Raw genomic sequence first — 12,703 nt, forward strand, 5'->3', positions numbered from 1 at the left:
ACAGCAAGCTGAGACCAGTCTGTTATGTTCTGTTTGTGCAGAGGTCACTGCGATCCATGGAAGAATCTAAGAGGTTAAAGGGGTTGTCCAGGAAGGCTGAGGGAAGTGTACATTAAAAAACATACATGTTATCTGTTTGATCTCACAGCTGGGCATGGAGGGGTCCAAGTTACTGCTGAGACCAATCAGCGGCCTATGCAGTCACTGAAGATGGATCGGCGATGGCATTCACAACCGTCACCGATTCCTTGACCTCGACCGCCGCTGATTAGTTTCAGCAGTCATCTGAGGCACAGGACTTCTGGCATCCAGACCCCACCATTAAACCAGTAATGGACTACAAATAGGTAAGTATGCTTCTTTTTATTTTATACTTCCCCTGGACTCCACACGGGCTGGTCCAATTCCTAGATAACACCTATCATTTCTATGACTAATATGGAGCCCTTAGTTAGGCCTCTCGTGTCATGACCATGAATCCGAACCCCGTGATCGCGGTGAAGGGATGCCAGTGAGGGCCGCAGAGACACATACAAACCTCTTAGATGTCACAGTTGCCATATTGGTTGAACAGTTATGATTTGTATTATTACATCTTCCAGAAATTGAAGCAGGGTATCAGTATGCGACATTTGAAAGCCATTCCCAACAAGGCTCGTCCCCTTTATAGTAAATATTCTCTTTGAGCAGGGGACAAAAAGTGTCTAAAGCAGTTAAGTAAAGCATGACGACAGTTTCATGAAGGAAATTACTCCAAAATTCTTGCACATTTTCACTGAAAATAAGTATCACTTCTCAGAGCTGATTTTCCTTTTTTTACAATGGGATCCTCTGATAAAGATAATGGAGACAAAGCTCTGTCACTCATGAAGTGTTCCAGATTTAACCTTTGACCTGTATATTAAGTCTTCCTCATTTGTCACACATTTACCTTTTCCAGTTTCACCAGCTGGCAGTGCTGACCACATGTCACGTGCACACTCGGTTAATGCTTACATTGTAGCTCTGTACAGCACAATGACCGTGCACCACACACTGAGCAGAGATGCCTGAAGAAGCCCATTGAAATAGGAAGTAGATTCTGCAGAAATAATAATATAGTTTTTATTTATATAGAGTCAACACATTCTGTGGCATTGTACAAATCAGAGGGCACATGTACAGATAACTTCACCATAACAATTGATAGGTGCCTCAAGTGTTAAGTTGGCTCAACGACACTGATGCAGACATGTACTGTATTATAATAAGGGAAAAAACACATGCAACTGGGCAAAAAATGTATACGGGTATGTTCACAACAATATACAACAAAATGGGTGTCAAAAAACATCCCTTTTACCACTGAGTAACGTTGAGTATCCCTTTTACCACTGAGTAAAAGGGATAATGTTTATTAGAAGATTATGTTAAAAATAACACAAGGACATAAATAACAATAAATGTACAAAGGAGGGAACCAATACTTCATGTAATATGGTACATATGGATATAATAGGTCAACATGTATAGCGTGCAACAATCATCATAATGAGGAAAATAGATATTCCAATTATAATAGTGTGGCCAAAAAGGTCACAACCACAAAATGAACAATGGGGCACAGCCATGATGATGTATGGTAAATGACTAAAGATGGACACACAAAGTGAAAAATGTAAAGAAACAACTCCTCAATATGATATAGTCAAAGCATATAAAGATATGGATGAAGACCTTACCATATGTACATGCGCCCCGACGCGCGTTTCGCCATAAAGGCATCGACTGAGGGACTGCCATGAGTAAGGGAATTAGGTCTCAAAACGTGTAGGCGATTTCTTCTATGGTGTCTCGTGAGTTTTATGTTGTGTAACATGTTTTTGTAAAAGAAACAAAAGTTTATACTATTTTTTTTATGGGTATCTGATATATGTTAAAAATTTTTATGGATATGCCAATCCACAATTAAAGGCTAAATTTTACGGATAATGGAGCTGTCTCGCTGTGCTGGTTTTTTCCGCTGCACCGAGAGGCGTACTGATTCATCTGTTTATATTGTGGGCTGTGGATTTGTCTATTTGGTCATCTTTTTATGTCTGGAATAGCCTATCTGAAGGCTATGTACAGATATGCTTATATAAAAATCAATATAGCCAATGATAGACTCCCTTTAACTAATGTTAATGAATGGAGTCACATTGTGTTCTCTAGGGTGCTGTGACTGCAACTCTAACTGCAAAAAGATCGAACACTGCTCAACTTTTTTGCGACTACATGTCACAGTCGCAGCGCCCTAGGGGTCACAATGGGACTTCATTCACTAACATTAGTTAAAGGGATCCTATCATACAAACCCTTTTTTTTTGTGAGTAACACGTCAGAATAGCCTTAAGAAAGGCTATTCTTCTTATACCTTTTGTTGTCTTATCCGCGCTGCTGTTCAGTAGGTATCCCGGTTCTTGTCGGTATGCAAATGAGTTCTCTCGCAGCACTGGAGGCGGTCCCTAGCAGTCAAACAGCACTGGGGGCGTCCCCAATGCTGCGAGAGAACTCTCTCCAGCGCCGCCTCCATCTTCGTCAGGAGTGTCCTTTTCATCCTTCTTCCGGCGGTGGCTTGTAACTTCTAGGCCTCGGGCAGAGCAGACTGCTCATGCCCACAGGCCACGAGAAAATGGCCGCTTACAATACTGTGTTCTCTCACAGCCCCCAGTGCTGCAAGAGAACTCATTTGCATACCAACAAGAATCGGGATTCCTACGGAACTGCAGCGCGGAGAAGACAATGAAAGGTAAGAGAGGAATAGTCTTTCTTAAGGCTATTCTAATGTGATACTTAGAAAAAAAAAGGTTTGTATGAGAGGATCCCTTTAAGGATTGGTGAAGTGACAGCAGTCTTGGGTCACTCAGCGGCAGTCGTGGCCATAGTCGCCCCCCGTGTATCCCCATCCTGAGGTCATATGTCCACACACTGCTGAGCAGGTACTTTCTGTAGCAGTGGAATACAGAGGACATCCCATTCAATGCAGTGGATAGGCAGTAGTGTGAACAGAGCCAATGTGTTAGGCTTCCTTACAAGCTGTCCCCATCATGTATCAGCTCATTGGCGGTGACTACCGCTGCTCCTGTCAGTGTCACATATTGACCTCTTATAAGGTCACAGGTCAAGTGTCAAATTTTCCTGTCAAGAACTTTCACAAAACTGACACGTTCGTGCTTCGCCCCGGATGAAGTCACGTGCCAGAATGCCCCGCCCAATGTTACCTGCGCTACCTGCACAACCTTCCTGAATGAGGGGAGTGGCTCTCATCCACCTCCACCAATCAGGGTGGGCTAAGAGCTGACGGGGCGGGGAGTGATGGAGTGACACGCCCCTTCCCTGCTGCCCGTGGCCGCGCTTGGTCTATTGGTGCAGGAATGCCGGGGTGAGGGTGCTGTGTGCGGGAACGCGCGGTCAAGGGGGCGTGTCCGAGGCCTGTGCCGCTGGGTAGGAGGGCTCTAGTGTGCATTGGCTCTTTGCTTCCTTTCATTAGCGACATTTCTCAGTATTGTTTACTCCAGCGCTGGACCCTGGTCCGCAGCATCACCGCCTGCAGCTGCAGCGCTCTCCATCCCTGTACATGGCAGCCTGCACCTGGTGAATATGTAGCTGTGCTGATTTACTGCCTGTGCTCACCTACCTCCAGAGGGGCATCATGAGGCTGTACGTGTACCTGCTGAAGAACACCATCCCCAATCAGATCGAGTACTACTCCAAGTTCTCCCCCTCCCCTCTCTCCATCAAGCAGTTCCTGGATTTCGGTGAGTTGTTGTGCACATATCTGATGATGTCATAAGTCCTGATATTGTGTGATGATGTCATGATGATGATGCATCATTGAGAAGTACTATTACTAATGTGCATGGAAATCGGTGGAGTTGCCAACAGTATCCACATAGCTGACTACTTTTACTTTCCTTATCATAGTAATATATATATATATATATATATATATATATATATACATATATTCTATTCTGTGTACACACACCCATGGCAGATACGTTAATATCTTTAAACTATTAAACTTATAATTTTTCAATAGTCCATTTCTAGTATTTTATTTTGTCGCATTTCCTTTATTCTATTTCCATTTATAATTTAGTTACTGCAAAAAAAATTCCAAATATGAAGTTAACCTTGTCATGGTGGCTGAGGAGGAATTGAATAATGCCCCAAGTCTGGGCTGATCTCCAGGCTCCTTAATCATTGTCTGGAGTCCAAACACTAAAATATAATCTCGCCGGCGTCCATTGCTTGTTATGTTCTGAAACTTCTCAACTCTTTGATTGCTGTTTGCAAATAGTGACCCATTTCAGAACTTTGTGCACTATCCATAGTAGAATATTTGGACACAAGATGTGTTCTTACCTCTCCATCAGACAGAAGATGTCCTGAGACGTCTGGTGTGGGATGACTAGTTTTGGGGAAAAAACTTATGCATTACTTCCAATGTACAACAAAGTTACACAAAGTATTTTTTCATAGCCTGGTGTCTTGCACCACTCGTCTTGATCCAAGGTAATGATGGACACACCTGTACATGCTTCACATTCATTTGTTAGAGTATGTAATGTCCGTTGCTGTCATCCGTCATAGGATAACAGCAATGACGTATGTTAAGGGTCCATTCACACGGAGTAAACGTGCGTTCATTTTGGCAAAATACACGTGTAAAGAATACACGTGTAAAAATAAGACTCCCATTGACTTCAATTACATTTTTTTATACGTGTAAAAAAAATAAAACATGTCATTGAATTCAATGGGAGTCTCATTTTTACACGTGTATACTTTACATGTGTATTTTGCCAAAATGAGCGTGCGTTTACTCTGTGTGAATGGACCCTAACTGTAGCAGAGTAAATCACACAAATGGAGCCCCTCTGTCAGTGTCATGTAACCAATATGATGGACTCTATGAATTCAGATGAACACCCAACGGAGGGAGCTCTGTCTGTATCTATCATGTAAAGGGATTCTATTATTCCAATCCCCTTTTTTCAGTACTGCCATGTAGGAATAACCTTAAGAAAGGCTACTCTTCCCCTACCTTTAGAATTCTTCTCTGCGATGCCTTTCTGGTGATATTCCCAGTTTTCTCCGTAGGCAAAGGAGTATATGACAGCACAAGGGGTGGTCCCCCTGCGCTCAAACAGTGCTGCCTGAAGACTCTCCAGCGACACCCTTCTTCTACAGCCATGCGCGTCCTCCTGCATCTTCTTCCAACGAGACCTCCTTCACTCGTGAGGCGGCCACAGAAAAATGGCCGACAAGACATGAGCACAGTACGTTCGTGTTGTTCTTCAGAGTAAAGAGTATACTGAGCATGCTCAGTAGCTCTGTACTGACATCACTTACGCGGAAGAAAACGCAGGAGAACGTTTGCGGCTGTAAAAGAAGGGAGAATCTTCAGGCAGCACAGAAGACGCCCCCTGTGCTGTCTGGAGACTCATTTACATATGGAGAAACTGGAAATATCACCGTATGGCGGCACGGAGAAGAATTGTTGAGGTAGGGGAAAATAGTCTTTTTTAAAGGGATTCTACTATTAAAACGCTCCTGTAGCTCTATTGGGTACAGAGCGTATTGTGCATGCGAGCGTAAGCGGCCTCCAAAAAATGTCCGCCGGCCTGTGCACTCGACTCAGAGTTGACTGTGCAGGCGTCAAAGTGTGACCCTAGCCGGAAGAAGACAAGTGAAAAGGCGGTTGCTGAAGAAGATGGAGGCGTCGCTGGAGAGAGTTCTCTCGCAGCATTGGGGACACTCCCAGTGGTGTGAAAGAACTAATTTTATAACGTCAAAAAACGTGTTTTTATCCGAATGGCGCGGCGGAGACGACTTCTATAGGTAGGAGACGAATAGCCTTTCTTAAGGCTATTCCGACATGTGAACAAAATTTTTAATGGTAGAATTCCTTTAAGGCTATTCCAATGTGGTAGTACTGAAAAAGGGGATTCTAACGATAGAATCTCTTTAATGTCCATCTCTCTCATCCTGTGATGGTCCTGTGAACAGTAGTGCAAACCTACCCTTAGGTTACAGGTGACAGCTTTATATTCTGCTACCGAAGCTAAAAAGTTGTATGGGAAAAACCGCAGCGGAAATGCATCACAGTTTTTCCTGCAGCGCTTTTCACAGGAAATATATAAACTGCCAGCATCGCTGTAGGTTTAAATGACCTGCTGCGATTTACAAAAACGGAAGCATAATCCCATCCACTTTGCAGGTACTGCTAAATCGCAACATTTACGCTACATGGGGCCACAGCTTGAAAGGGATTGTCTGATTTCTTAAAAGTAGAAGAGGGTGTTCCTCGTGTGGCAGAAGCGGGGACAGGATTAGCGGCTGTACTCTCTTATACTATGAGATTATGATTTTGTAGCTGTTTGCAGTTAAAAAAAAAATTGCAAAACTGTTAATAATCTATTTGCTAAAAAAAGACAAGGAGAAAAGACTGTAAAGTAAGTAATAAAGCAAATGCAGCCAATTGGTGGCATCAGTGGTCATGGGTTGTACTTTACAACATGTGTTGTATTGGTATCACTGCTTGGTCCTGCCTGTAAGTATGGTGCATGACCACTGAGAAGGCTGAGCGCTCTTGTGTTGGATCGTGAAGAGGTCAGTCTAAAGGGCCACTCGCACATTGGGAAATGCAGAGGAGTTTGAGGATGTCTCCCATCTCAGGTTCATTCTGCTTTCCGCCACTATGCATCTTGTAGTAGATAGCGCTGAGCCCCGGCTTTCCATCACGGCTTTGCTAGCTGACTAACCTCAGAAATAATGAGACTAGTCAGCTTGAGGCTCCTGCTGCGGGATCTGGGGTTGAATCAGCTGCAGAATCCAAGGGAAGAATGGGCAGGACACTTATTTGTTAAGTGTCCTTTGTCAGTCTTTGCCTCAAAATCTCATTTCCAAATTCATCAGTGGAGTCTTACCTTTTGCTTACCGCTTTAGGTTTACAGTCATTCAGTAACTTGGCATGAAGTAGCGGACTGATGGAAGTCAGAAGCTACTTAGGATCAGACGGGGATTTATTGTAGTCTGTAGTCTGTCACTATGGGTACACAAAGGTTTGCAGAAGCTGTAGGAAAATTGTAGTTACTTCTTAGATGCATTGGAACAATAACAAATTAGATTATTCCCTTCCTAGTGAGATACTGTAAATTGCCGGCTTAGCAATAGTTCACTAAAATAGTTGTACTCATCATTTTAGAGGGGAAGTTACTTCTCTGGTCTGTTTAGTGGTATTGCAACATTGTACTTGTGCCGGGCTTTAACAGAACGTTTCACATAGTTGTAGCAATTTATGGTTACCGTATATACTCGAGTATAAGCCGAATTTTTCAGCCCAGTTTTTGTGCTGAAAAAGCCCCCCTCGGCTTATACTCGAGTCAGGGGGAGGGGGAGACTATGACCAGCCACAATATTAATGTATAGAATCTCCCATAATATAGTGCAAAAAAAAAAAAATTCATAAAAAAATAAAGGTTCTAAATCCCTCCTTTCCCTAGAATACATATAAAAGTAGAAAATTACTGTGAAACACATACACATTAGGTATCCCTGTGTCTGACAGTGCCCAGTCTACTGAATATAGGGGATCTGCAGTGCTCCTGTTCCGTCAGGAAGGGGTTACTAGGAGCACTGCCAGACTGAATTCCAAGTGGTGGAAGAAAAACAGTCCTCAAGCTCAGGGAAGGGGCAAACAGACAACCAAAACACCCCCTCCCCTTTCCCAGCACCCAGCATCTACTGCACCCAAAAACTCCGACCATTTTAATTTTTGAAAAATTTTCCAGTAGCTGCTGCATTTCCCCCCTAGGCTTATACTCGAGTCAATAAATTTTCCCAGTTTTTTGTGGTAAAATTAGGGGCCTCGGCTTATACTTGGGTCGGCTTATACTCGAGTATATACGGTATGTAAAATATTAGTATCATACTAAAGGTGTCCATACATATTAGGGTATGTTCACATGGGAGAGGTTTTCATGTGTACACATTATATGGGTATTCCACATTCAGATGTAATCCTCATAAACAGTGTCTTATTGAATTCAATCGAAAAATCTGCCTGGCGATTTTAGGGCTCTCGTTCACAGGGGGCAGATTCTGACGCCGGATCCACCTCAGTATCCGCTCCCTCACAATAGAGGTCTATGTAGACTGCTAGTTTCCTTTTTTCCGTGAGCGGTATGTTCCGGCTCACAAAAAAAAGAAACGAGCTGTCCTTTCTTCAGGCGGATTCCGCGGCTGAGTCAGCCCCACCGCCCGCCTCACGACAGCACCCTCCGGACTAGGCCCATTTATTTGGGCCTATTCCGGAGCGGGAAACCGAAGCAGGCACATTTTGGTCCTATTCTGACGCAGCTTCCCGCATCAGAATCAGGACCAAAATATGTGGCAGCGTGTGAACGAGGCCTTATATCATACAGTTTTCTTCCATGCCGGGGGGACACCAGACTGGGGACAGGTGAGTGTGGGTTTTTTTGGTTTGTTTGTTATTTTTTCCCACTTGCTCCGACTTAATTTAAAAAAAATTTTTTTTAGCCTGGACAACTTGTTTTATGATGAAAAGTTCTATAAAATTATGGTTTTCATTTTGTCATTAGTTTTGAGTTCTAGATCTACTTCAAGCGAGTGAAGGTATTCAGAATGAGTTAGCGAAAATTTTACAGATCTAGCAGTTACCGGTATCACAGCTGAAAGTTTGTTGCAGTTGTGTCCAGTCTCATTATACTTAGTGAATGGAACCCATCAACAGAGATGTTGCTCTGGTCCTGATGTTGGTACAGGTTGTTACAGTGTTTCTCTATATGAAAATATCATCTTCATGTGAAAGTTACTGAAGTCTGTTGCTGTCATCTATCATAGGGTAACTAACTTAGGCTGAATTCACATGGGGTTTTTTGAACTGGATTTTGATGCGGGATGCCGCCTCAGAATCTGTTCCAAAAAACGCCTCCCACGGCTAGCCGTGACTGTGACTGCTTTCTGACAGTCGTGGCGTTCCGCTCCAGATTAGGCCAAAATGAATGGGCCTAGTCAGGAGGGAGTGTCGCACCACTGACGCCCGCAGCTGATTCATCCGCGGAAAGAAAGGGCAGGTCACTTCTTTTTTTCCACGAGCGGGAAGGAACTGCTCACGGAAAAAGGAAGTGAACGGCTCCCATTGAAGTCAATAAGAGGCGTTTATTTGGACCAGATTCTGAGGCGGATTCCACGTCAAAATCCGGTCCAACAAAACCCATGTGAATTCAGCCTTAGGCTAAGTTCACATTTCCATTTGTAAAATCCATTGCTCTCATCTATCATAGGATCAGAGCAACAGACCTAAACGGCGCTGGAATGACAGATGCAGACAGAACTTCCTCTGTCTGTGCTCACTCCAGTGTAAAATACATGGCAGACACGTTCCTTGTCATGTGTGTTGACTTCTCGAATGGAAGAAATAGTCTTGCAGGCCTGAGTTTCTGTTCTGTTAGAAATGTAAACACAAAGATGAACGGAAGAAAGTTTCACGTTTTTACATTATAGTGCATGGAGATGGCTGCAGACTGACATTGCTCCATCTACATTAGTCTCTCTATCACAGTTTGTCTGTTGCTCTGATCCTAAGATAAGTGAGTAATTTCAATAGATGATTTTTTTTTTTAAATAACTATTTTCAATGTAGTTGGAAATGTTTATTGTATTTTTCCTGGTATTGGATTTTCTGCACTGAACTGTTATGTGAGCTACATTTTTCTACTAGAAGGAAGAATGTAATAGCTTACGGCTATGTGCACTTCTGTGCCTGGTGTCCACCTGTTGCAAATCCATAAATAAAAACAAAAAAAAAAACTGATTTGTCAAGAAAATGGCCACTAATGGTTACACAACACAACAGTAAGGGTGCATTCAGACTACGTAACGCTGGGCGTGTATGAGAGCCGTACACGCCGGCATTACGGCAGACTGCCGAACACTTCCCATTCACTTTAATGGGAGCGCTCGTAACAGCGGCGTTTACGAGCGCTCCCATTGAAGTGAATGGGAAGTGTTCGGCAGTCTGCCGTAATGCCGGCGTGTACGGCTCTCATACACGCCCGGCGTTACGTAGTCTGAATGCACCCTAACCCATCATTTTTTTAACTGGTCTATCAATGGATTGTTTTTGGTGCATCCATTCTCCCCACTCCCCCCATCATCTTCAGTCTCCATTCTGAGCATGCCTCAAGAAAATTGTTGGGTGGATTGCAAAATGGACACAAACGGATTACATCTCAGTGTTAGAAAAACTGATATGTTACTGTCCGTCATGCATCCTTGCTTTTTGGATAGAGTAAAAGCGCTGCAAGTCTGACATTTGTCTCCATACAAATTAATGGATACATGGCCAAAATGCTCCAAACGCACCCCTACAGATGGTTTTAATAACCCACTGAGGCTTTTTAAATGACCCGTTTTAATTAGTTTTTATTATCTTTCAATGGAACACAGAAACTGATTAGGTGTGGACACAACAACACTGATATGAGCCCTGCCTAAGGCCGGGTTCACATGAGGTTTTTTGGTTCAGAAACTGAGGCAGAGACCGCCTCAGTTTCCGGACCAAAAAACGGATAGCTGTGACTGGATTGCAGCGGCATCCAGTGGCACACTCCGCTCCGGATTAGGCTCAATGAATGGGCCTAGTTGGGGGGAGAGAGTGTCTTCAGGCGGATTTGCCTCGCAAATCTGCCTGAATAATGAGCATGTCCGTTCTTTTTCCGGGATTTTGAGGCAGATACAGCCTCACCTCAAAATCCTGACCAAAATACCCCGGATAATCTCAGCCTAAGGGCTCATTCACACTATGTAATCACCAGCTTATTCTGAACGTAAAACACGTTCAGAATAAGCGGCGTATAAAACAGTTCCATTCATTTCTATGGGAGACGGCATACGAGCGCTCTCCATAGAAATGAATGGGCTGCTTCTTTCACTACGGGCACTCCCATTGAAGTGAATGGGAAGCGCTGCGCGTACGGCTCGGCATGAGCCCCGTACAAGCCCCTTTATCCAAAGAATAGAGACCACGGAGACCCCCTACCAACCCCATCCATTTCAGTGTCGAGTGCTGAAGATGTCGGCTTACGCGCGCTACACATTGAAATCAATGGGATGTTTTGAAGCACCTCGCCCTGACACATGTTTACTTGTCTAAATGAGCAGCGCGTTACTTGTGCGAATGGAGCCTTATGCTTCAGCAATTCCCAGTACTCCCATTGAAATTAAAGGAGTGGGAGTGCATCTGAATTGATTGGGGGCCACAATGGTCAGACCCCCAGTGATTAGCAATCCTATCAACAGATGATCCGTTTTTTCATGGCATAACCCCTTTCAAATGTTACTTTCTCTGATAGTTATCATACTGTATCTGTAACAGAGGAGATGTCACACTTTAGTTTCAGTGACAAAGCAAGAGTAAGGCTGTGTTCACACATGAGATTTGATATAGGCAAATCCAACATAGATTTTTCAAAGAATCCACATAGAAAGCTCTGATTTTGTCACAGATACATATGAACCCCATTGTAATTCCTGGTATTCCAGAATGCCCATATAAATGTCTGAGTTAAGCCCTATTGTGGCCCTTAGAAGTAGCATGGTCTGTCGTTGCGGCCGTCAGACCATAAAAGGTTGGGTATTCTCTTTCAGGTTTTCTTCTGCTTTGTACCACTGGTATTCCTCTGTACTGGGAGCACTAATCCCCCCCCCCCTCCTCATTTACTATCAGGACACCTTGTCCCTTTTTTTTAACCTTTGAGATGTTCCAGCAGAGGCTGAAGTGACTTGAGACATAAACCGTGAGACCTCGGCCCTCTGTAAATCCTTCACACGTGACTGAATCCATGAAAATAATTAACACAAATTTGCTTTTTATTACGCAATAAAGACCTGCAAAGACTCCTTCACTTTGTGTGATAGAACTATTCCGGTGACTTATAGGAAGCGTGGAAACGTGTTTCGTTGTCCAACCAGACAAGAGGCTTCCATAGTACAGTGTCATATAGAAATAGGATGGGTACATTTTTGTGTTGGAGGGAAAAAAAGGTACAAATTGCACACAAAATTGTTGTTGGAGGTTGTGATTTTTCTTCCAGTACCCAGTGTTCTGCAAACCCTGGTTAGATGGAAACTTGCTTCATTGGATAGGATTACAATGGGCCCAAGTAGCCACTAAGGGTCATATTCAGTAGAAAATTGAGATATACCACATGCTACATCTCCCACTTTGAGTAAAGAATAAGTTGCAGATCAGTAAGAATCCAACCTCGGGGACAATGTGAATGTTTCTTCGCCAGTTTTAAAGGAGTGGGGTTCAGAAATACTGTTCTTTGTCCTTTTAGTGGGACCACCAAAGATAGCAGAGTGCTGGACTTGGCTGGAAAACTGGGTAAGTTGGGGATACGTTGCTGTTGTGGGAAAACCCTTTGAAGCTAAGGCCCCACGTGGCCATGGGGAAAAACTGTGGTGGCAATGCATCGTGATTCTTCCCGCAGCGCTTTGGACAGAAATTTTGCAGAGGTTTCCTCTGCGGACTTTCTGATTCAATTATACCTATAGGAAAACTGCCGACATTTCCATAGGTGTAATGGACAAGACATGACGGTTTGGAAATCCGAGTGTATCCAGAGCACGGTTTGTTTGTTTTTTTTAA

At 43.6% G+C, this 12,703-nt stretch overlaps 1 protein-coding gene across 1 annotated transcript in view; it reads left to right on the plus strand.

Annotated features, from left to right (window-relative positions):
• The first annotated feature begins 3,372 nt into the window (after nt 1-3,372).
• Nucleotides 3,373-12,703, plus strand: part of PDK3 (pyruvate dehydrogenase kinase 3) — a 60,871-nt gene continuing 51,540 nt past the window's right edge. The window contains exon 1 of the mRNA XM_075263779.1: nt 3,373-3,779. Coding sequence (XP_075119880.1) covers nt 3,674-3,779 — 106 coding nt within the window. The 5' untranslated portion in view covers nt 3,373-3,673. The remainder of the gene's footprint in view (nt 3,780-12,703) is intronic.

The sequence above is a fragment of the Leptodactylus fuscus genome, chromosome 2 (assembly GCF_031893055.1).
Source record: "Leptodactylus fuscus isolate aLepFus1 chromosome 2, aLepFus1.hap2, whole genome shotgun sequence".
NCBI lineage: Eukaryota > Metazoa > Chordata > Amphibia > Anura > Leptodactylidae > Leptodactylus > Leptodactylus fuscus.